The following is a 27,096-nucleotide window of genomic DNA, read 5'->3' on the forward strand; positions in this document are numbered from 1 at the left end:
ATTTGAAGTTTGAAAGCAATAGCCTTGCAACCTAATGAAATTATTACCGACCATATTGCCCAATGCATAAAGTTAAATGTAATAGTCAATATTACTGACAAGAAATTGCCATCACTTTACTGGATACCTGAATTACATAAGACGCCATATAAAAGTCGTTTTATCGCTAATTCAGTGTCTTGTACCACCAAACAATTATCAGTGTATCTTACATCTGCATTGAGTGCTATTAGATATCATATAGCTAAATTTTGTAATAAAGTTTATGAAAATAGTAATACATGTATTAACCTATTTTGGTCAATAAAAAACACCTTAGAAGTTATTGATAAAATTGAAAATAAAAAATATAAGGTGTCACAGGTAAGTACTTATGATTTTTCGACACTATATACAACGCTTCCTCACGCTTTAATAAAATCCAAACTTGTTTCTTTGATTGAAAAAACTTTTGCTAGAGAGAAATGTTTTTATCTAGCTTTAAACACTAAAACAGCTTTTTTTACTAATCAGATATTAGATAATTACATCATTTGGACTGGTCTTGACTTTTGTGCAGCACTTACTTTTCTTTTGGATAACTTGTTTGTTGAATTTAATGGTAAAATATTTAAACAAATTATTGGCGTTCCTATGGGTACTAATTGTGCGCCACTTATTGCTGACCTTTTTTTATATTGTTATGAAAGCGAATTTATGTTAGAATTATCTAAAACTAAGCAAGTAGATTTGATTGTTTTAACCTTACTAGTAGGTACATTGATGACATACTTAATTTAGATAATCCATTATTTGAACAATATATTCACAAAATCTACCCAAAAGAACTAGTCTTAAATAGATCGTGTATATCCAATACAGACGCTGCGTATTTAGACTTACATTTAACTATTAATAATAATTTGATCAAAACTAGTTTATACGACAAACGGGACAATTTTAACTTTGAAACTGTAAATTTTCCGTTTCTAGACGGCAACATCCCTAAAGGACCTTCCTATGGTATTTACATTTCGCAGTTGGTACGTTATGCCAGAGCATGTTCGTGTATTAAAGATTTTAATGATTGTAATCTAATATTAACTAAAAAATTGCTAAAACAAGGCTTTTTGTATAATAACCTAAGAATTAAATTTGCTAGATTTTACTCTAAGTATGGTGATTTAATTTCAAAATATAATGTTTCTTTAAAATGGCATTTAAATAATGGAATCTCCCATCCCTCATTTTACGGAGATGTTTTGAAGCGTGTCCGTAAATTAAAATATGTTAAACCAAATGTTCATATTAAACTTTTCAATTTAATTAGCTTGTTTTTATCAAAAGGATACGATGCTTATGTACTTATGTACTTGATGGTTTTCGATTCACTATATCTTTCTTCCCTTAAAATTAGGAATCATTAGTGATATTATAGGCATTTTTCACTGTTGAATAAAATTGTGTCATTGTGTCGTAGGAACAAATCTGCATGAATACTACATTATAGGCATTTTTCACTGTTGAATAAAATTGTGTCATTGTGTCGTATGAACAAATCTGCATGTAAACTACATTTGGACTCAAATCGTACATCAAATCATTTCTGTCTTCAGTTGTCAAAACACCTATATACTGTTTGATTCCAATAATGTCGCTTTAATGGAAATACCATTTTTATTCATTTGCTTCTTAATATTAAATCACCTAAACTTGTTTTATTAGTAGCACAGCCCCATTAATATTTTTATTTAGTACTGCCCTTGGAATTTGTTCACGTCATTATGTCATTATGGATTTTTTGTGACGTCATACGACCGACTTTCCCAGTTGTAATCTACATGCATAGGTCATTGGGTTTATAACGTTCCATTTTATTTATATTTTCTCTCTGATAGGCGTTTCTTGTTTGATTTAATTATTTTTAATTTGTTTAGCAGTCACATAAACAACCAAGCTATGTAATATGGAATTTTTACACCCATTATTGCTGCTTCTTCCTGTATTTGCGCGATGATTATCTGAGATATTAACTATATGATTCTATATTCTCAAATCTTTTCTATAAAGAAGGAATGTAGTTGACAATTGTTAATAGTTTTATTTGATCGTTCGTCAAAAAGTTGTAATTCTGTTACTCTTGTATCTTCAATGCAATTGAGTAATTAAATAGTAATTAAATTGAATGCGTTTTAATTCCCTTTTATTATTGTTTAATTTGAGTTACAATGCTATGACGTTAAATTTTATTTACACATAAATGTATTATGAATATTGCTGGGCCAAGTGTGAGGTTGAGCGCTCTATAACCAGGTTTAAACCCCCAATACTTTGCATTGACCGTTCCAAGGCGGTGACCCCAGCTTTATTCATATTTTGTGTTTATGTTGGTTTGTATTGTGCTGTATTGTGCTGTTTTGTACTGTTTGGGCAATCGGTCACTTGCCTTAAATAAAGGACCAACTAATTGTTTTTAATGAAAATTCAATACTGCTCCAGCAGCTGGAGTTTCACTTCTTTATATTGATACTTAAGAAGTAAAGTGGATCGAAACACAAAATTTAACCATATATTCAAAGTTACTAAGTCAAAAAAGGGCCATAATTCCGTAACAAGAGTTCCGCGGTCGGAGATGACCGCATTGAAGCCGGATTTTTGATTTAAATGACAGGAAAGTACCTTTCGTGTTTTTGTCAATGCAATACTTAAATTACTGAAATATTGTTCAAAGGTCAAAATGAAATGTAAGTACTTTTCAAGGCATGAGCAAACCTTGTGTTCTGTTTTGAATGCATGCATATACATGAACAACAATAACATTTAAGGTCACAAATATGAACTTGAATTGACAATTAGGAAAGTTTGATCTCAATTTTTTTATTAGCAAATTAGTAACATATTGTTTGAAGTTTCCATCAATTTCATTATCAAATGTAAGAAAATAAACTTAGATGAAATAATACTATTTATTGTTTTGCTTTTGCTAAGTGTGCTTGCAAACCTTTACGTCAAGTTTGAGATTCTAGGTCCAAGCATACCAAAGTTATAACAATTTTAACATTTTAACATTGAAGGTCACAGTGACCTTGACCTTCAAATGAATGACATTGAAATGAGCAGTGGTGATCTTCTAGTACTGGCCAACCTTTATGTCAAGTTTGAAGACTCTAGGTACAAGCATACCAAAGTTATAACATGGAATAAGAACTTTAACATTTTTACCTACCAAAGTTATAAGAACTTTAACATTTTTACATTCAAGGTCACAGTGACCTTGACCTTAGAATGAATGACCTTGAAATGACCAGTGGTCATCTAAGTGTGCTTGCAAACCTTCATGTCAAGTTTGAAGACTCTATGTCCAAGCATACCAAAGTTATAACAATTTTAACATTTTAACATTTAAGGTCACAGTGACCTTGACCTTCAAATGAATGACATTGAAATGACCAGTGGTCATCTTCTAGTACTGGCCAATCTTTATTTCAAGTTTGAAGACTCTAGGTACAAGCATACCAAAGTTATAACATGAAATAAGAACTTTAACATTTTTACATTCAAGGTCACAGTGACCTTGACCTTCAAATGAATGACCTTGAAATGTCCAGTGGTTACTTACTAGTTCTGGCCAACCTTCATGTCAAGTTTCAAGACTCTAGGTCCAAGCATACCAAAGTTATAACAACTTTAACATTTTTACATTCAAGGTCACAGTGACCTTGACCTTCAAATGAATGACCTTGAAATGTCCAGTGGTTACTTACTAGTTCTGGCCAACCTTCATGTCAAGTTTCAAGACTCTAGGTCCAAGCATACCAAAGTTATAACAACTTTAACATTTTTATATTGAAGGTCACAGTGACCTTCACCTTCAAATGAATGACCAGTGGTCATCTGTTAATCCTGGCCAACCTTCATGTCAAGTTTGAAGACTCTAGGTCCAAGCATACCAAAGTTATACCATGAAATAAGAACTTTAACATTTTTACATTCAAGGTCACAGTGACCTTGACCTTCAAATGAATGACCTTGAAATGACCAGTGGTTACTAACTAGTTCTGGCCAACCTTCATGTCAAGTTTCAAGACTCTAGGTCCAAGCATACCAAAGTTATAACAACTTTAACATTTTTTATATTGAAGGTCACAGTGACCTTGACCTTCAAATGAATGACCTTGAAATGACCAGTGGTCATCTGTTAATCCTGGCCAACCTTCATGTCAAGTTTGAAGACTCTAGGTCCAAGCATACCAAAGTTATACCATGAAATAAGAACTTTAACATTTTCGAGCACGCCGCCACCCCGCCCGCCCGCCCGCCCCCCCGCCCGCCCGACAACATCAATCTATAAGCCGAGATTTTTTCGAAAAAAATCCGGCTAAAAATGACATCCAGAGTTATGCAACTTGTCCTTTTACTGTACCCTTATGACAGTTTGCGAGTGTTCCAAGTATGAAAGCAATATTTATGATACTTTAGAAGTAAAGTGGACCAAAACACAAAACTTAACCAAACTTTCAATTTTCTAAGTATAAAGGGCCCATAATTCCGTCCAAATGCCAGTCAGAGTTACATAACTTTGCCTGCACAGTCCCCTTACGATAGTTAATAAGTGTTGCAAGTATGAAAGCAATAGCTTTGATACTGTAGGAATAAAATGGACCTAAACACAAAACATAACCAAATTTTCAATTTTCTAAGTATAAAAAGGGCACATAATTCTGTCAAAATGCCAGTCAGAGTTACATTACTTTGCCTGCACAGTCCCCTTATGATAATTAGTAAGTGTTTCAAGTATGAAAGCAATAGCTTTGATACTTAAGGAATAAAATGGACCTAAACACAAAACTTAACCAAAATGTTCAATTTTCTAAGTATAAAAAGGGCACATAATTCTGTCAAAATGCACGCCAGAGTTATCTAACTTTGCCTGCCCAGTCCCCTCATGATAGTAAGTAAGTGTACCAAGTTTGAATGCAATAGCATTGATACTTTCTGAAAAAAGTGGACCTAAACGCAAAACTTAACCAAATTTTCAATTTTCTAAGTATAAAAAGGGCACATAATTCAGTCAAAATGCACGCCAGAGTTATCTAACTTTGCCTGCCCAGTCCCCTCATGATAGTAAGTAAGTGTACCAAGTTTGAATGCAATAGCATTGATACTTTCTGAGAAAAGTGGACCTAAACGCAAAACTTAACCGGACGCCGACGCAGACGCCGACGCCAAGGTGATGACAATAGCTCATAATTTTTTTTCAAAAAATAGATGAGCTAATAAGAAAAATTTACTACAGTTATTGAAATAGAATAGTCTTTCTAATTTAGAAAATGCCAAATAAAAATAATCTAAATAATAAGAAGAATTTAGAAAATAATGCCAAAATGTCTTGATGCTGGTGTTGAAAATAATTTAGAGTTTAATTATTTCAAAATTCCAACCTTTTTCAAGAGCTGTTAACTTTTCAAGAAAGCATCAAGAGGTGTCTTAATCAGCCAAAACAGCTTATTTTATACAGTTCAGAAGAGATCAATGGCAGAGTAGTCAATTTTCCCTCAGAACAGTGCATTTATCAATGATCAATATCTTCCCAAATTCCAGAGCAGAACTAAGAATAGATTACTGAACCAGGTTAATCAAGGGAAATAAATACTGCATAAATACTGCAAAATCATGTACCTGTTGTCTTTCTTTCAGTTATCTCTTAGTTGAAAGGCTTATCATAAGTGTTAATAACTAAAACAGTTATGTTAACTATGAAAATTCTGTGTTATGAAAAATTACATTAACACAGTTAATGTCACATAATATTGACATAATAAAACCAAACTTTACTACACAGGAAACCAATGTTCTGACCAAATTTCATGAAGATTGAGCAAACTAGAAAGTGTACAAGATTTTACTATAGCCATATAAGGATAAATGCCCCGCCCCTTGGCAGCCATGTTTTTCAAGCCAAGGTTACCATTTTTGAACTCATCCAAGATATCATTGGGACAAATCATCTGAGCAAGTTTCATGAAGATTGGAAAATAAATGTGGCCTCTAGAGTGTTAACAAGGTTTTACTATAGCCATTTATAGCCATATCAGGAAAAATTCCCCGCCTCTTGGCAGCCATGTTTTTCAAGCAAACGTAACCATTCTCAAACTCATCCAAGGTATCATTGAAACCAATCTTCTGACCAAATTTCATGAAGATTGGACAATAAATGTGGCCTCTAGAGAGTGAACAAGGCAAATGTTGATGTCACACAACGGACAACGAACAAAAAGCAATCACATAAGCTCACCATGAGCACGTTGTGCTCAGGTGGGCAAAAAATGATGGCAACTAATAGGTTGATTTTATCAAATAAAAGGAAATGAAAGGATTTCTTTTCATGAAAAAATCTTGATACTAGGGGTTTCTAATCTTTTTAGTGGATCAAGCTTTACAACAGTGCATAACATCTATTTCATCATCTGTATGACTTTGCAGGTGATGATAGTTGCGCAATACACATTTCAACCCATTGCTATTTTCATGATTGGAAGACATTTACCTGAACTGAAACTAAATTATATTTGGTTGAAATTCTGGTCAAAACCCCTTATTTATTATAATATTTTCTTTGAAAAGGCATACATAAAGATTCACAAACTCAACAAATACAGAACTATATTCAAGAAATAATATAATACCTTCAGCAGTATATGATATTTTACACTTGATGTTGTCGCGTGTTATTTTACCATCCACGGGGGGTTCAATAATGGTCTGACACACCATTGCAACATTCATTCCAATACGAACATACTTGTTGGACTGAAACATACACAGATGTGATAAAATTCAGACATTCAAATTAGGCAAACAAAATTGACATTACCACAAAGATATATCTGTTAAAGTTGTTTTGTTTTTAGGGTCAAGATAAAACAAAAGTCTGATTTGATTACTTTTATTTTATCCTTGACCTACAATTGTGACCTTGATTTTCAACATTTGGCCTTGGTGAATTTCACGATAGTTTGGACTTGATAAAATAAAATGACTTGTGTAAAAAAGCTTTTCAATATGTTAGCTGACAATAACTATTTTTGTATAGGTGTGCTTTGAAGTAAAAATAAATAATTATGAAAACAAAGTTGTTTGTGGCAACATATTATTCTGATGTTGTTTTTATATGGTCTGCTCACTTTTGTATTTAATTGCCTAAACCATTTAATAAATCATTGTGTTGAGTATTACTACAGTCACAAAATGATTAATTCACATCAAATTATTTAATAAAATTGCCCTTAAAACAAACTGTCCCAAAAAGGTCTCAAGGCCAACCATATACATGCCAAAACTAAGCAAATCTTCAGCATTGTGTGTGAAACAAATTTCGATTTGTCTTATATATTATTAATACATGTAATATGCCCAAAACAGAAAGCCATTTTTTGACCAGACAGCTTAAAATCTCATCCCCAGCCACATATACCGTATTTTCCCTCGTATAGCGCGCTGTTTTTTACCTCCAAATTTCAAATAAAAAAGTTTGTGCGCGTTAACATTGATACAACGCTATCCTGGCTGCTTAATTGCAAAAAAATAATGTCATAATCGTAAATATTCATAACAGCCGCCATTTTTTTATTCCAGAAAACTACAACCTATGATCTTACAGATTGAAGGGGCCGTTGTAGAAACAACAAAAAGTCGGCAACGGCAGATATGAACTGGGTTGCATTAGTTATTTACAAAAAATATAATGTTAAATAAAGTATGGGAACATTTATTTGTCTGTGTTTGTGCACTTCAATTGCCATTTTCGGTCCGATTAGGCAGCTTATGTCAGACTGGTAAAAGTATTTAGTCTTTTTTGCAGGTAACCGTAGGTGTGAACAGGGACTTCCTAAGTGTTTTCCAGTTTGGTCCAGGTTTTTGGCGCCTTCATTGTTCATCACATTCATGCCTTTGTAGTGCGAAAAACAATAACCCAACTTGTCCAACATAATAGACTGCCATTTTTACGTCAATACTGACATACATGTATCTCAAGTACTGTAGCCCTGTCTCCTATGCGCCACGAAAATTTTATTCAGCATTCAAATTTAAAGCCCATGCTTTCCCCAAGGAAAAATGAAACAGTGTACATGAATTTTTATTTTCTCACTTTTTTCACTAAATGATGGTGGTCTGTTAATCTGTTGCTAGAAAATTACAAAATTGTCAGAAAAGTATAGTGCTATGCAACCCATGCTCCAAATCATAATGACGCTTCCTATGTTGAATGCTTAATTAAGCTTTACAATGCCCCGGATTTTTGGCTTGCGCGATAGTAGAATGGCAGCCATTTTTGGTCCGATTTGGTGGTTTTAATTTTCTTTTAAAGATTTTTTTCTGCATTTTTGCATTAATAAAACAGCCTGCGCGTTACACATGTTTGCGCGCTATACACAGTAAAATTCGGTATGTTCAGTAGGATGCCACAATTTTAATTCACATTGAATGCCTTTCCAGTACTTTAAGATGCTGAATCTGTACAATAGCCTTGTTGTAATACATACTTATCAAAAGATACATTACAAACAATTCTAGTTGTAAAAAAATACTATATAAGTTTACTAAAACATCTTTAGTGATTATCATCAAAGCAGGCATTTAAATCCAAACCATGTAACACTAAAAATTAACAAATATTTCGTAAAATAAAATTAACACATATCAAATCAATGTTTCTTAAAGCATTAGCCACAATTTCAATGCTAGATGGGGTCTGGTAAGATACCTATACATAGATTTAACTAGATACAAAATGCTCTTTTATTTTTTTGTGTGACAATATATTTCATGTGAACTTCCTGCTACAATATCCAAACATTTACGAGTGACCGCTAGATTGGCTTAGGGCAGTGTCTGGAGCACGATGTAGTTCTCATGAAAAGCACCAGGTTTCCACACTGCCCGAAGCCAATCTGGCGTCCTATCGTAAATGTTTGGATATTTTTGCCCGAAATTAAAATGGAATACGTTGTCACACAAACACTGACAAGAGCACCGCATAACGGGTGCCACGCTCGGCTATGGGTGCAGTTTTGAATAAATGAAAGCTTGTCAGCTTTTTTTTTTTTAGAGGTCACAGTGACCTTGACCTAGTGACCCCAAAATGGGTGTGGCGTGTAGAACTCATCAAGGTGCATCTACATATGAAGTTTCAAAGTTGTAGGTGGAAGCACTTTGATTTTAGAGCCAATGTTAAGTTTTTAGCACGACGCGGACGGCGGACGTCAGACGACGAGCTGGCTATGACAAAACCTCGGGTTTTCTCTGAAAACGCCGAGCTAAAAATGACCATTTTGTATCTCGATAAACCTATGTTACCATACCACATCTAGTATGAAATTTTGGTTATTGATTTAAGGAACACTGATTTTTTATGGATAAACTTTATTTTACTAAATATTCGTTGATTTTGAGTGTAAATGAGGCTTTAAAATGTAATTCAACAAAGCCAAAAAGAGTGAAAGCTTTTTTGTCATGTTCTGTAGATTGTGAAAAAGTGCCCAATTTTTTATTTTATTTTTTTAAACGAGACATTCATACACATTTCAGAGCGATACAGATTCAGCTTCTTTAAATAAAATATCAAAGCAAACCAAAATAGCGAAAACTAGAACAGTCATCAAAGATGAAAATACCCCCACCACGGCTAGTAGGTGCACAACTTGAGTATTAGTAAAATAAGTCCCAATATTGTTTCATTCACCTATTCAAATTGAGCACATAGATATCTCCATGCAGACTTTCTTCATTTATGGGGGAATAATGAAGCTCATGTTGCATAACTTACAGGAATTTTTTCATGTGAAGAAGAGTAGTTGACAACAATCCAGAGGTCTGGCTCCTCATCCGTGTCGCCCTGCACGTGGCGAATGTGGGTCCAGAACAGGGCGTCCCGTTGTGAGGCCGGCCACACTCGCTTGATGATGTTGTGGCACAAAAACGTGTCCTCTGAGAGCCACTCCACCACTGAGCTGCTGTCCAGAGTAACTAACAAAGGACCAAACATTAAGACTGAATTCTGAGAAAACTTTGCTTCATGAATGGACATTTAGTGTTTTCTCAGATTAGCTAGCGCAGCTCACACAGGCTAATCAGAGACAACACTTTTCGCTTTTATGGTATTTTTTGTTTAAAGGAAGGCCTTTTCCAAATGAAAATCCTGTCAAGGTGGAACTTTTGTCCAGAGCCAGCACTTAACACACATGCCTTGAGCCTAATTTTCCCAGAATGCAGTACATATAAACTACAGTTGTGCCACATGCCAAATTACTGAGGATACATACCACACACATCTTCACTGTAGTGTCAGATCACAGTTGCCAATCTATTAAATAAGTTACTGCAGAAGCACTTCAATGAGCATGGTACAAATTTGCATGATTTCAATGGCATAAATTTTAAAGTATTTGAAAGTTGTATGACTACCGGTAGTAACTTTTTACCTACCATACATTCGCGGCCATAAGTCGACCTAAAAACGCTCCCAAAATTGACCTTAAAAGTCAACTTGACTTATGGATGAGGTACTAAATAAAAATATAATAAATCCATATTTCTGGGCTGTTTTTTAAGTAAAAAATCTCCGGAGCGGTGGAATGATATGACTGTTTACGGTAAGGCGGACTCGTCTTTTACTTAAATGTCCGCCGATAACAAAATACTCATGTTTACATTGTTTTTTATTTCATTAATCTTCGTAATAAGTCCAAATAAAAACACGTAAAAACAACTTCGTAAATATTAAACATTTGTGACATATGGTAAAGTTGCGAATATTATACATAGCAATTAGTTGTGTTGATACATCGTACGTAGTTTACTAAGAACAATAGAAAATCGAGCCGCTGACCCTTGTACCCATTTAAAGTTAATCCGTGTAAATACAAACTGTCAACAGGTGCAGGTGTCTTAATGCCACCAATTATCGCTTCTCGGCCTTTTGACTAAGATTAAAGTGTTAAGTGTCGTGTTGGCATCCTTTTGATCATTTGTCTTTATTGTGTCACGCCTAAAATAATTATCCGATAATGATATGCACAACGTTTATGCTACAAACTACTTCTGACCAATCAAAAATTATAACTTGGATACGCCTTTAACCAATCGTTATTGTTCAACTTCACATGGTATATTTTTTTATTGGATGAAGGTGTGGTTTCGTTAACTTATTCACAACTGTCCCACAATTAACGCATAATTGTTTCGTAAATTAATAGATCTTATCTGAGTGAAGTTTTCATTCATTGTTTGATTATAATAAAATTACGCACTCACCCTGGATTATTAAAAAGTTTGATTGAACATATTAAATACACAATAACTTTTGATTATCTGCTAAGTATAAATCAAATAAGACTTTTTTCAGAATGCAGAAAATATTGTTTCCATAGAGTATGGATAGCCCCACACTCCACTTTTGTCTTTTAAAACGCCGTTTATATCAAACACAAGCTGTTTATGGTCAAATTTGAGAAAAGGACAGGTTACACACCTGACACTCAGTTTCTTCTAGGAAGTAATATGTGGTAAGTTAAACTTGAGTGATGAATGAAAACTACAGCCTGGACAAACTGTTTATAGCCAATATGACCTTTGACCTGAGATTGGAACTCGGCCCCGAAAATATTAAGATAAATATTCTAACAAAGTTGCATCAAAATTGGTTCACAAATGTGGCCTCTAGAGTGATTACAAGGTTTTTCTAAGATTTGACCTAATGAACTAGTTTTTGAAGGCACATGAGCCAGATAGGAACCTGGCTTAGTCATTGTCTTCTTACACATTCTGACCAGTCCTCCAGATTGAGTTAAAGATGTGGCCTCTATAGGGGTAACAAGGTTTTACTTAGATTTGACATGTAACCTATTTTGTAGACACTTGACTCAAATTTGAAGTTGGCATGGATATTGTCTAAAAGAAAATTGTGGCAAACTTATATCAAGATTGGATGAAAAATGTGGCCTCTAGAGTGGTAACAAGCTAAAAGTTGACAACACATGCCACACCTGACACTGTACGCCCCTGTACATATGGTGGTTACGGTAGCTCACCTTGAAACCTTGAGTACTTAGTGTTCAAGTGAGCTAATACAGAATTTTGTTTGCTTTCAAGGTAATACCATGAATTATTTTTTTCAGTAAAGTGGTAAATTTATAATATATTTCCCAGAGCCATTGTATTTTTATTTTTCCACTTTAGTAATAAACAGAAAACAAACAAATGTCTTCTGTAATTGGCGAAAAAAAGTATAAATAAATGTCTCCAGTTGCCAATTTTGACCAGAGTTGCATGATCTCAGCAAACTTTGTACAATACCATTATTTCATTTCACTTACCAAATATCTCAGCTCTAGAACATGAGGTTTCAGTTATTTTAAAATTAAATTGCTTCTTTAAGTCTATAGAGCGGGTGTACCTATTTGCGAACAGCGTCTAATTCCGAACGAAAATTTAAACATTTAAAAACAATATAATTCAAGCATGAACTCTGACATATGACATATTTATGACATCATAACTTAACTCTTTCCGTTTCGTCCATGTTTGAGCGGCAACGATGTTTAAATTTTGAAGAATCTCGGAAAGTCGTTTCATCAATCAGTCAAGTGAGTTGAATTATGCAAATCTCAATTTCACCTTCACTAATTCCTAAGGTTACATGACGTCATTTAAGTATTTCCCCGATCAGGTTTTGCTATTCTATTGTTAGTTGGGCATTTCTCAACTAGTGTGTATGTTCTATTTATAGCTTCCACAAACAAAAAAGGCAAAAATCAAGTGTTCGGAATTACAACCGATATATTAAACGATGTTCATTATTCCGAACGAATTTTTTTTAAGTGTTTATCATTGAAGTTTACTGCAATAAAGCAAAAACTTACAAGAATATTGTTTTATAAATTATCTAAACTTAAAATAAAAGGCTAATGTCTTTACAAATGAATTCGTTTTATTTTAGATATTATGAGTCGTCAATTACAAGCAAAACGTAAAAAGTACGACCCAGAAGTGGTTGGTCGCGCAGTCGAAATAATAAAATTGGGTACAATGACGCTTGGCCAGGTTTCCAAAACGTATAAAATACCCAAAACAACACTCCATGATCGTGTCCGTGGGAAGTACGCAACTGACCATATCGGTGCGAAGACCGTCCTCAGTGCTGACGAAGAGCAACGAATTGCCAACTGGGTGGGCCATATGAGTAGGGTTGGCTACGGTCGAGACATGAGCTGTGTACGGTTGTCCAGAAGATTATCAATGACGCTGGCAGAAAAAACCCTTTTCTCGAAAACAAACCGGGACGGCAATGGTTGCGTGGGTTTTTTAAGCGTCATCCGTATTTGTCCGTCCGCACAACTATCCAATCAGGAATGGAGCGGGCCGTCATCACTACAGAGAAAATTCAGCGTTGGTTTGCCGAATTTGAACGCTACGTTAAGGATGAGCTCAAAGATGAACGCTGCTGCTTGATCCTAGTAGAATCTACAACGCAGACGAGACGGGGTTCTCTTTGTGTGCACACAAGAATAGTAAAGTTGTTGCAAAAAAAGGAGACCCCGTCGTATATCATTTTGGCAACTCGGACAAGACTCAGATGACGATGATGGCAGCAGCAAGTGCTTCTGGTCACTTCGTAACGCCAATGATAATCTACCCTGGCCAACGCTTCGCATTCGACCCCTTAGATGGCTTCGAGGAAGCTGCGTTTGGTCATTCTGAAAACGGTTGGATGGACTGCGAGGTTTTCGTTTGTTGGCTAAAAACGTTTTCATACCCGATATAAACGCCCGCCAAGTAAAGAAACCTGTGTTGTTATTGATAGACGGGCATACTACGCACATCACAATGAAAGCATCAGACACGTGCCTTGAAAATGGAACCGAGCTTGTCTACTTGAACACTCATCACACTTGATTCAGCTTCTAGACCTCAGATTTTTTGGCACACTTAAGGCAGCATGGCGGCAGTCGGTGCGCGATTGGCAAACCCATAACGTTGGTCAGTTCGTTACGAAACAGAATTTCGCGAGAGTGTTCAAGCAAGCTTGGACTGCAAGTACAACGGTTGACGCTGCGTTGAAAGGTTTCCACGAATCCGACCTATTCCCTCTTGACCCGACCAAAGTGATGCACTCAATGAAACTCCAGCCAAGTGCAATATTTTCAGGAGAGCAGCTTCTCACGTCGTCACCAGCCAATGATGTTTCGGTGAGCCATCATAATCAGCCTGGCGCCTCACCCGCCCGTGTAGAAACGTTGCCTATCCAACCAGTCGCCCTGTCTGTCACCACACTCGACCAATCTGTGGACATACCGGTATTAGTAACAAATAATTCGGTCGCCCCTTTGGAGAGACAGCCCAACCAGTCCGTCACTGCGACTGCCATCGCACCGTCGGAGAGTCAGCCCAACAAGTCCGTGACTCCGACTGTAATGCTACCCAACCAGTCAGGCGCCCCGTCGGATATTCAGCCGAGCCAGTCCGTCACTCCGACTGTCATACTACCCCTACAGTCAGTCGCCCCGTTGGACAGTCAGCCCAACCAGACAGACAATCCAAATAGCATGTTAGACAGGCCATCGGTCACTAATGATGTATCGCCAGTAAATAAGACAAACTCACCTGGCTACTCTCCCTTTTCAAAGCATTTGAAATTACCGACATTATCGTCACCCACCGAAAAGCAAAAGCCAAACGTCCAATGGGTTCTCATGCCTAAAGCCATCACAGGATCTAACTATCTTTCTCTGTTGCAGGAAAAGATACAGAAGAAAGAGAAAGAACTGCAACAGAAAAGTGAACGAAAAAAAATAAGAGAAGAAAATAATAAAAGGAAAGAGGAAGAGAAAAAAACGAAAAAATGCTGAACAGGAAAAAAGAGGGAGGCAAGAAAGGCTGAAAAACAACGCAGACTTACCATGAAAAGAAGAAAACAAGAGAACGAGGAGGCAATTCTTCGGGAAATCAATGATTCGTTATCAGACAGCGACGTCCAAGTTGAGGCCGGCAAATGTTTTACGTGTGCGAAGACGTAAGACAACTTTATTGAATGCACTAACTGTGGCCGGAGATTTCATTTTGCATGTGTTGACATAGAAAATCAGTTGATTTGCGATGAACTTCCTTTTGAATGCAAATATTGTTGAAATTTGAAAGTGCACAACTGTTCAAATTGTTGAAAATATGTTCTTGTTTTGATTGTTCGTGGAATAAATTAGTCTTGACTGTTTCTTTTCTTTGAATATTTTACATTTTTGGAATGCACTTTGAGTGTTCGGAATTTAATCCACCAATGTTCGGAATCGAAACCAGTGTTCGGATTTAGCACACATCACTGCCTTTCCTATAACCCCAAAATAATAGTGTACGATGACCCATACACGCAATCGATGTTTTTTTAAAGGTCCTGTATGCGTTGTTGTTTCTAAAAATAGCATTGATTTGCGGAAGTGTGGTTGCGTTTCCGAACTGTAGATTTTTTTGCTTACATGTTCGGAAATAGGTACACCCGCTCTATGACTCATGTGAACTCTGAAGAGTAACTCCAGGAGAGTGATTTGAATAATGTGTGTAGGGAACCACTACACGATGTTACATATATCATTAACAAGAAGAGAAAAAAGTTTCAATTTTATATCTGTTTTGTCACATATGCAGTGGAATATAAACATTTGACTAACTTTGACAGACAGTCATCTCAAGAACCTTACAGTTAAGTTTTGTAAAAATCCACCAAACATATTTACTTTGAAGTAAATTGTAAATGACAGGATCCACAATAACCGACAGCCATCTATTCTAACAGCAAGTCACACTCAGTTGAGATAGGAACATGATATATAGAGAATAACAGGTTACTGTCCCAGCGTTTTGTAATATATCAGGCGAGGCTTAGAATAATATAACGGCGAGGCTTGCTGAGCCATTATTTTATTCGTGCCGAGCCTGAAATATTACAAAATGATGGGACAGTAACCTGTTTTTCTGTTTATCGTACCACATTTTCCTAAAAATCTGCAAAACAATCCATTTTTTATATTTAAAATGTACGTATCCCAGCTGATTTTGCTGATCCGGCTTTTACACGTTGACATATATGTAGCAACAGTGTTGGAAAAGACGACACGAATAATCGCTTATTTTAAACATCATATAGAGCAAAAAAAGTTGTTTGCACTACGAATGGGAAGAGTACACCTGCTTTAATTGTAAATGTCTTGAATTGGAGATAGGAATGGACTGCAGCAACATATTTAATCAAAGAACACACTTCACCTAATAGTTTGGGGACGCCATTTTTGAGATGTGTATTGAAATTGACATTTTGATGATGGTGTCAACTGTCAATATTGACATAAGCGTGTTAAATCGTTTGTTTAAATAGTTGAGGATTAGTATACAGTAATCATTTGTCTTGACTTTCTGTGCAAAACTTGCGAGTGCAATGACTTATATCGATATTTAAGATTTATTGTCCCATTGATGACGTCATTTAACTTCTGTAGTGAGGGATTTTAAAAAAATAAACGTTTTTGTGATTTATGACTTTTAACTAGAATAAAATATTATGTTCTTGGTATCAAATTGTTTGTTTTGTTGAACCTGATTCATGTTGATAGAAATTGTTGGCTTTATTGCAAATCCCACGTAACTCCAAACATTGACTGATATAAGAACTTCCTGTTGACCATGATATAAAAAAATATATCAGGCAACGTTATATCAGGCAGATATCAATGCAAGGTATGATAATACATAGTATGCCCAAACAATTTGATGAAATGGATCAGACAAAAACTTCTTCTCTCTTCTTAAAGAGTGAAAACAAATTGTGGGCAGATTGACAAATATCAAAATACCAATTTACCAAGCCATCTCTAAGGGCATAGTTGAATAAGGTTACTGAGAATTACTATTTAACATACTGCACACAACAGACACACATTATGAATACATTAGTTCTAGTCAATGTACAGTAATACAGTAAAGAGATGCTTACCTTCCCAATCCATTCTGTATTTGATATTCCAGAAATGTGAGCACACTTCGTGGCCAGTTATACCCTGCAACAAACCGAAAGAGCCTGACATCAGACATACCTTGGCAGGCCCAGCCAGCAAGCAATGATAATGTACACAAAATATAGATAAGAAAGTCTGCATCAAACCCGTAAGTGAAACCTTTCAGACCCCAACTTATATGTTTTAATAACAGTGGCTTATTCTTTTATCTGAGCCTTGGTTATATCTATACTATTTAAATTAAAAATACTAAAACAACTTTCAATCAATAATAAAATTAAGCTGCGACAGTTCAATATACTTTTTCTTGTCACATTAGTCAGAATCAGTTAGTTTTCGAATAGATGCACTACAAGGCATTTATATTGCAGAGGACACTTGGCAAGTACAGACTAAAATTTGACTCACATAAATGAACATCACAAATTTAGCGTAAGCCACTACAGAGGGCAACTATCACAACAAAATATTATGTAGAAAACAACAGATGCAAGCTGTATCATTTGGAAGCCTTGTAATTTTATCGCTTTATTTCCACAAATCTTGCATCAAAAATAAGTTTTGTTGCAATCGATGTTGCATACACAAAATTGTAGAATGAATTGTCAAAAATGCAAAAACAAAAATGGGGACAAATATCAAATTTCTTGAAATTTAAAGAGTACGAATCAAACTTTAATTTTAATCTGCTTTCTGATTGGTTTAATCAAATATGGCACTACTTTCTTAGCCAATCGATGAAATAATGCATTTGTGATATTTATCTTTATTGAAGAGTACTTGCTTTGTTTTCCACGATGCATTGTCTGATGCAAGAAAAAGTTTGGATTGCCAACTTAAGGCAATCAAGGATATTGCGTTCATATGTTAAAAAGTTTATGAGCTTTTAATTGGACAAATGTGTATATATGGACAGATTTTGTAAACAGACAAACAAGCAGATGTCCATGGTGATTCCAGAATCAAAGGAAAAGGCCAGGGGACACAAATATGTCAAAACTGCACTAGTCTTGCAGGAAGAGTGCCTTTTAATTATGTGTAAACAATAAATATTTTAAGGGTCTGATATGACTTATTATCCAGGACATCTGGTCACAAATATGTCATGTCTTTCAAAACAGAAAAGTGGATTAAGTTGTTGGTTTATGCCAATGTAATCTCCAGTTTAAGCAGTGAAGCATGTTACTACACGACAAAAAGAATTCATATATCTTTACAAATATTTTGCGAACAGCATGTTGTGGCCTTTTCAACTTTTTTATCTCTGACATTTTGCTGATGAAATTCTGACTGTCTGACATTAAGCAGAGAGAATTTATGTTGTTTACAAAAAAATCACCCCACGGTTAGATAATGCTCTAAACAACCAATACATTATAAATCCAGTATAACCCGCTTCTTTATAATGCGGAATCCAATAAAACACCAGTGGGTCTTTAACATGGCATGTTTCATTTAATTGTTATTTATTTAAAAAATGTATTTAATTATTGTCTCCTAAAATGCAATTGAAAATGTATCAAGCAAAGAGAAATTAAATAAGAAATCTGGGCAATTCAGATACATTCAAACACATGATAAATTTTTTAACAGAAATTCATTTTCATATTTGCCTGTTTTTTACAAAGTCCCCAAGAGCATTTTCTTGCATGAATGCGTAAAAAGCAATAAAACATAATCTTGTATTATCTTGCATTCAATCCAAATTTAAATTCATTCTTCCATTGGTTGTTTTAATTAAGTCTGAACAATGCCAAATGAACAATGTCCCATAATGCACTGTATACTCTGCACTTCTAAAAAATGGCGTATGTTTGTGTTTATGAAATTCTTGAGAACATTATCATCAATAGCTAGAATTTTTTTTTTAATTGATGATGCAATAATTTTGGATTATCAGATATAGATATGCACATTAAAAAGAGGTATGTATACAGCTATCGTATGGTAGGGTTTATGTGCATGTATTGGCAAATGACTACACAACATGGCAATAGATGAGCTCAGAACTTACAACAAGGATATGTTTATAACGCAGTCTTTTGGCTTGTACCCCATATTCCACATTATGATTAAGTTACAATGTAGTTACATTGGATGCAGTCTGACTGTAAACAGTCATAATCCATGTGCAAAGTTTACATAAAACAAGAGGGCCAAGATGGCCCTAGTTCGCTCACCTGAGAGGAGTCGGTTCATTCAATCTTTACCAAATTTTCAAACTTGACCTAGATATTGTCCAGACAAACATCCTGGTCAAGTTTCATCATTATTTCATCTGTGAGTCATGATCAATATACCTATGAAGTTTCATGATCCTAGGCGTAAGCATTCTTGAGTTATCATCCAGAAACCAATTATCTAAGTTGAGTCACCGTGACCTTGACAGCCATTGTGTGAATACGTTCTTTGGCACTGTGACCTTGACCGTTGACCTAGTGACCTGATAATCAATAGGGTCATCTGCGAGTCATTATCAATATACCTATGAAGTTTCATGAACCTAGGCATAAGCGTTCTTGAGTTATCATCCAGAAACCATTTTACTATTTCAGGTCACCATGACCTTGACCTTTGACCTAGTGACCTGAAAATCAATAGGGGTCATCTGCGAGTCATGATCATTGTACCTATGAAGCTTCATGATCCTAGGCATAAGCGTTCTTGAGTTATCACCCAGAAACCATTTTACTATTTCAGGTCACCCCGACCTTGACCTTTGACCTAGTGACCTGAAAATCAATAGGGGTCATCTACGAGTTATGATCAATGTACCTATGAAGTTTCATGATCCTAGGTGTAAGCGTTCTTGAGTTATCATCCGGAAACCATTTTACTATTTCAGGTCATCTTGACCTTGACCTTTGACCTAGTGACCTGAAAATCAATAGGGATCATCTGCGAGTCATGATCAATGTAGCTATGAAGTTTCATGATCCTAGGCATAAGCGTTATTGAGTTATCATCCGGAAACCATTTTACTGCTTTGGATCACCGTGACCTTGACCTTTGACCTAGTGACCTGAAAATCAATAGGGGTCATCTGCGAGTCATGATCAATGTATCTATGAAGTTTCATGATCCTAGGCATAAGTGTTGTTGAGTTATCATCCGGAAACCATTTTACTATTTCGGGTCATCGTGAGCTTGACCTTTGACCTAGTGACCTGAAAATCAATAGGAATCATCTAAGCGCTCTTGAGTTATCATCCGGAAACCATCTGGTGGACGAACCGACATGAGCAAAACAATATACCCCCTCTTCTTCGAAGGGGGGGGGGGGGGGGGGGGGTCATAATGAGAAAACTGCCCCCCTCCCAGCAGCCATGTTATTCAACTGACCAGAACCATTTTTGAACTCAACTCTCGTATCAAGGAAACAAATGTTCTGAGCAAATTTCATGAAAATTGGGCCAAACATGTGACTTCTACTGTGTTCACATGTTTTCACTATATACATGTAGAAAAAAATGCCCCGCCCACTGGCAGCCATGTTTTTTCACCAATCCCGACCATTTTCAAACTTGTCCAAAATATCAATAAAACCAATGTTTTGACCAACTTTCATGATGATTGGGCAAAAATTGTGACTTCTAGAATGTTTACAAGGTTTCCTATAGCCAAATAGGGAAAACTGCCACTATATACATATAGAGAAAAATGCGCCGCCAACTGGCCGCCATGTTTTTTCACCGATCTCGACCATTTTCGAATTCGTCCGAGACATCAATTGAACCAATGTTTTGACCAACTTTCATGATGATTGGGCAAAAATTGTAACTTCTAGAGTGTTAACAAGGCTTCTCTATAGCCAAATAAGGAAAACTGCCCCGCCCACTGGTGGCCATGTTTTTCAACATGCAGGAACCACTTTTGAACTCAATCAAGATATCATTAAGACAAACATTTTGACAAAGTTACATGAAGATTGAACATAAAATGTGACTCCTACAGTGTTTACAAGGTTTTTCTTTTTTTTGACCTAGTGACCTAGTTTTTGACCCGGCACAACCCAGTTTCGAACTGGGCCGAGATTTTATTGGGGCAAAGCTTTTGACCAAGTTTCATGAAGATGGGACAAGGAATGTGGTCTCTAGAGTGTTTACGAGCAAATGTTTACGAACAGACGGACAAACGACGGACAAAGACCGGTCAGAAAAGCTCACGTGAGCAATCAGGTGAGCTAAAAACAAATATCTACTCAGGACACAGTCTCACACCTTCTGCATGAAATTTGCAAAGACAACTTTGGGTTGATTTGAGTTCTACTTTTGGAACAAATATGTGTGTTAAATTCAATGAAAAAGAGTCTTACTAGTCAGAAAATAAATGTTTTAACAACAGACAATTTTCAATCATCCTGTAGGTCAAGAGCTTTTGGGAAATTCAATCGTCCTTTCAAGATTTGACTCATCAATACGAACCGACAAGTGGAATTTTATCCACTGAAGGGGTGTAATAAAATAGAAAAATCTCGGTTTAAACTTTTGCTGGCATGCTTGTGAGAATGATGGGTCTTGACTAGCTTTTAGAGAAAGGCTAGGACGAGAGGGTGTGCATATGAGAGTAGCTCTTACAGTGACTGTGTGTACAGCCTTGAGGGGGTCCAGGACAATGCCGTCCACTTCGAGATTTCGCTTGAACACCTTCAGCTCCCCCTCCTCTGCTATGCACTCCCACACATCCTTGCCATCTGTAGTTGTCTCATACATCTGCTGTATGTGTGTGTTCACTACACGGTTGATCTGAATATAAAATACACCGATCAAATTGTATACAAACTACAACATTCATTGTCATTTTGTCAAGAAAAAAAACTAACAAAAAACAGTAATGTTTCTATTAAATTTTATATATACTTAAATTTTGAATTCATTTCCTTTGTAACCGGCTGTAGATCTACCATTTAGCAGAAAACTGACCTACTAGATCATGACACTAAGTACATATGTACAATAATTGAAGTATCCAAAATTTGCATAATTAAACAATTAGAACATACATACAATTTACGTCTTGTACTTTTAAATATAACTAGAGCCTTGTCACAGACGTGATGAATACCCCCACATGCCACATTGACACAGAATATTTTGCATGTTGTCTTAAAAAAAAACAACAGCGGACACCATGCTAAATGTTTAAAACGCACTAAGTGACCCCGTGACCTGGTTTTTTACCCTGCATGGCCCATGTTCGAACTTGACCTACACATCATCAAGATACAACTTCTGACCAAGTGTGGCGAAGCTCGGATGAAAACTACTTGAATGAAAGAGCAGACACCATGCTGAATGTGTAAAACGTAGCCCAGTGACCTAGTTTTTACCCGGCATGACCCATATTCGAACTTGACCTAGACATCATCTAGATACAACTTCTGACCAAATTTGGTGAAGATCGGATGAAAACTACTTGAATGAGAGAGCGGACACCATGCTCATGTTTAAAACGCACTAAGTGACCCCCTGACCTAGTTTTTGACCTGCCATGACCCATGTTCGAACTTGGCCTAGACATCATCTAGATACAACTTCTTACCAAGTTTGGTGAAGCTCTGATGAAAACTACTTGAATTAGAGAGAGCGGACAACATGCTGAATGTTTAAAACGCACTAAGTGACCCACGTGACCTAGTTTTTGACCCGGCAAGGCCCATGTTTGAACTTGGCCTAGATATTATCTAGATACAACTTCTGACCAAGTTTGGTGAAGATCGGATTAAAACTTCTTGAATTAGAGAGCGGACACTTAATACGGACCGACAGACAGACCAACCGACAGACAAGCTCACTCCTATATACCCCCCTAAACTTCTTTGTGGGGGTATAATAAACAACATATTTGTAAACATATATGAATAACTAAATTCCAGTAACATTATCAGGTAAGAAATTCATATAAACCACACTAGTCTTCTTCTTAAGGAAAGTGACCAATTAAATAATGTTTGATACATAGAACAAAAAAAAATGATTGAAGCTCAGGCAAACACAAATTCTATTTGAATTAATATCTATCTTGAACACACAAAGATCTGAGGAATTTCACAAACCCGTGGACAATTCTCACGCCTGCAGTGTGACAGACCAAACGACTGATCAATCAACCAACAGGGCGATCTCAGCATACCTGCACAAACGTATTTTAAATGTACAATGCTACTGTACACCAGACCTTAACATACCTCCTCGTAGAACCTATTGTCAGGAGAGAGTGAGATTTTAGGAGGAGGTCTGGACGTCACTTTTCCCTGACGCTTCTGAAACAAACACACATGCACAGTTTTCCTAATAAATAAAGACATTTAATTATAGATGAACATTATCAGAAATGTATTCTTTATTCCTGGCCTTTTTTATCGAAAATTATCTCACAAAACTTGTGGTAATGTTACCAATACCAAAAATAACATATTGGAAACAATAAAAATATTTATGAAAATAGTCAAATGTTTTGTTTATAACACTGAAGAGAATGTAAATTTTATTAAGTAAAGGCAAAACACTACTGCAATACAAAATCCAATAACAATAGTAAGTGATGATTGTTCCCTGCAATAACATTGAAGATACATTACATCTTCCTCCTCCTTTTCCAGTTTGTCAAGGGATGCATCAATGGCATCAAAGAATTCATCCTCCTTGATCACAGAGTGTGGGCCCTCCTGTAAAACATGTGTAAGCAATGTATACAGAACATAAAGCTACTTCATAGTGTGGGCCCTCCTGTAAAACATGTGTAAGCCATGTATACAGAACATAAAGCTACTACATAGTGTGGGCCCTCCTGTAAAACATGTGTAAACAATGTATACAGAACATAAAGCTACTTCATAGTGTGGGCCCTCCTGTAAAACATGTGTAAGCCATGTATACAGAACATAAAGCTACTTCATAGTGTGGGCCCTCCTGTATAACATGTGTAAGCCATGTATACAGAACATAAAGCTACTTCATAGTGTGGGCCCTCCTGTAAAACATGTGTAAGCCATGTATACAGAACATAAAGCTACTTCATAGTGTGGGCCCTCCTGTAAAACATGTGTAAACAAGGGACAAAATTGTCACAAAACCAGGTTTTCATTGTGAAAAAAAATCTGATAAAGGGAGACAACTCAAACTGAACTTTTGAAATGAACAAACAAAATTAACCCCCTTTGTAAGTTTGTTTTAAAATAAATCTATTTTTAGTCGTGGCGACCTTGACATTGGAGATATTGACATGATTCTTTCGTGCGACACAACGTCCCATGATGGTGAACAAATGTGCCAAATGATTTTAAAATCTCATAATGAATGACATAGTTATAGCCCAGACAAGCTCATTTATGGCTTTTTTTACCTTTGAACTCAAAGTGTGACCTTGACCTTGGAGATATTGACATAATTTTTTCGCGCGACACACCGTCTAATGATGGTTAACAAATGTGCCAAATGATTTTAAAATCTCACAATGAACGACAAAGTTATGGCCCGGACAAGCTAGTTCCGCCGCCCGCCAGCCAGCCAGCCCGCATTCGCCAATCTAATAACCAGTTTTTTCCTTCGGAAAACCTGGTTAACAATGTATACAAAACATAAAGCTACTTCATAGTGTGGGCCCTCCTGTAAAACATGTGTAAGCCATGTATACAGAACATAAAGCTACTTCATAGTGTGGGCCCTCCTGTAAAACATGTGTAAACCATGTATACAGAACATAAAGCTACTACAAAGTGTGGGCCCTCCTGTAAAACATGTGTAAACAATGTATACTCAACATAAAGCTACTACATAGTGTGGGCTCTCCTGTAAAACATGTGTAAGCCATGTATACATAACATAAAGCTACTTCATAGTGTGGGCCCTCCTGTAAAACATGTGTAAACCTTGTATACAGAACATAAATCTACTTCATAGTGTGGGTCCTCCTGTAAAACATGTGTAAGCCATGTATACAGAACATAAAGCTACTTCATAGTGTGGGCCCTCCTGTATAACATGTGTAAGCCATGTATACAGAACATAAAGCTACTTCATAGTGTGGGCCCTCCTGTAAAACATGTGTAAACAATGTATACAGAACATAAAGCTACTTCATAGTGTGGGCCCTCCTGTAAAACATGTGTAAACCTTGTATACAGAACATAAATCTACTTTATAGTGTGGGCCCTCCTGTAAAACATGTGTAAACCTTGTATAACAAGAGATTGCCAAGCAATATGGTCCCCTACGATTGAAACTCCACAATTGTCAGTATTTTTTTAGTATTTTTTTTAAATATATTTGTAGCCATAGCAACCAGAATTCTTGGCGTAGGAACACAATGAAATGACATGCATAATCTTCATATTGCCATCTATCCATGTTTCAAATTTCATGAAAAAATATGAAGAACTTAAAAAGTTAGCACAGGATCCAGAAAAGTGTGAGAGACAGACTGACAGACAGAGCCGAACCTTAAGTCCCCTCCGGTTTCACCAGTACGGGACAATAATACAGAACATAAAGCTACTACATAGTGTGGGCCCTCCTGGAAAACATGTGTAAACAATGTGATAAGAACATACAGCGACCACATAGTGTGGGCCCTCCTGGAAAACATGTGTAAACCATGACTTTTGTGATAAGAAAATAAAGCTACTACATAGTGTGGCACCTCCTGGAAAACATGTGTAAACCATGTGATAAGAAAATAAAGCTACTACATAGTGTGGGCCCTGTAAACCATGTACACAGAACAAAAACATAATAATACAGAACATAAAGCTACTACACAGTGTGGGCCCTCCTGGAAAACATGTGTAAACCATGTGTACAGAACATACAGTGACCACTGAGTGTGGGCCCTCCTGTAAAACATGTGTAAACCATGTATGCAACCAAACAGTACGGGCACTCCTATGAGCAGGTTTCAAAATGTTTGAGAACTAAAATGTATCCAGGCGGCAGACTTGTTTTTGACACTATGTTATTAGAACAAATGTTCTGATTTTTTAAAAATGAAAGTGAGCAAACTAGATGGCCACTTTGAATTATAACCATACAAAGTAACTATGACCTGAGGGGCCCTGTTTTCAACAGACTTAAACTACTTTGAAATCAATTGAGCTATCATTAGAACAAATGTTACTGATAAGTTTCATTTAGATTAGGATACAAATAAGAGACTTTTAGAAAGTTCACAAATTTCACTTTAGCCATTGCTTAACAATTTACTACCCTCTCTTAATGTGATCTGCATATAAAGTATCCAAGTATTTTCAATTAGTTTTAGAAATATTAAGCAGAACTATCAGTATTGTGAAGTGAGATTTTGATTGATTTTGTTTGTGTTTAAACAAGCATAAAAGTGATGATGTAACATTATAGATGCTTTCATTTCCCAACCTGCTGTCATCTGCAACAATAGGCTTATTGTTTACCTCAAAGTCTGGTCCCTGGAGTCGTGAGGCGTTCTGCTGCTGCTTGTTGTGCTGCTCCAGCAGGCTCCTATAGGCCTCCTCATACTTCTTACGCCGCTCACACTCCTGTTCATACACATACATGGCATGACAATCACACATATTTGCTCAAATGTAAAAATGTCAAGTCAGTAATCATTGAATATGGGCTTTTGTTGAAGTTAATAATAACCACCATTTACTGCTTTCAAAACAGATGATAGCCTTTGACCAAAAATGTTAACATTTTGTGCCAAGTGATTTTTGAAGTAATAGTGCAGAGATATTTTAACAATAAGGAGCTGCATTTTGAATACTAAGTATGACCTTGACTGTTGTTCATTTTCCAAAAGAAAAAGCTTGTTCTGTGCTGAATTAAATCCATTTACAACAATTGTGCACACAATTTAAAGTTATGGATGTTCTAACTGACTTACCCCATTTGAGAGCATCATGGATACCATGTTCTAGACTAAATAATGGCATTAATATGACAGTGAACTTTCCCCCCCCCCCAGATAATTGTACCAATCAACATGTTTGTATTGATATCATTTTTTAACAATCTTTTTGCTGATTACCGGTAATATAATAGCTAATCAATGCATCTTAAACATCTGAAACAATTTAGAC

General features: G+C 36.1%; 1 protein-coding gene across 2 annotated transcripts in view; it reads right to left on the reverse strand.

Annotated features, from left to right (window-relative positions):
• LOC127878176 (ceramide transfer protein-like) overlaps nt 1-27,096 on the reverse strand; it is a 61,069-nt gene that overhangs the window by 3,512 nt on the left and 30,461 nt on the right. Inside the window, exons 6-12 of one of the 2 annotated variants that reach the window (XM_052424649.1) lie at nt 26,446-26,550; nt 23,620-23,706; nt 23,227-23,298; nt 21,617-21,784; nt 17,018-17,081; nt 9,806-10,005; nt 6,666-6,789 (exon numbers count right to left, since the gene is read on the reverse strand). In XM_052424649.1, the coding sequence (XP_052280609.1) occupies nt 6,666-6,789; nt 9,806-10,005; nt 17,018-17,081; nt 21,617-21,784; nt 23,227-23,298; nt 23,620-23,706; nt 26,446-26,550 (820 nt within the window). Of the gene's footprint in view, nt 1-6,665; nt 6,790-9,805; nt 10,006-17,017; nt 17,082-21,616; nt 21,785-23,226; nt 23,302-23,619; nt 23,707-26,445; nt 26,551-27,096 lie in introns of both variants that reach the window. The other variant, XM_052424648.1, reaches the window with a different exon arrangement.

The sequence above is a fragment of the Dreissena polymorpha genome, chromosome 4 (genome assembly GCF_020536995.1).
Source record: "Dreissena polymorpha isolate Duluth1 chromosome 4, UMN_Dpol_1.0, whole genome shotgun sequence".
Classification (NCBI taxonomy): Eukaryota; Metazoa; Mollusca; class Bivalvia; order Myida; family Dreissenidae; genus Dreissena; species Dreissena polymorpha.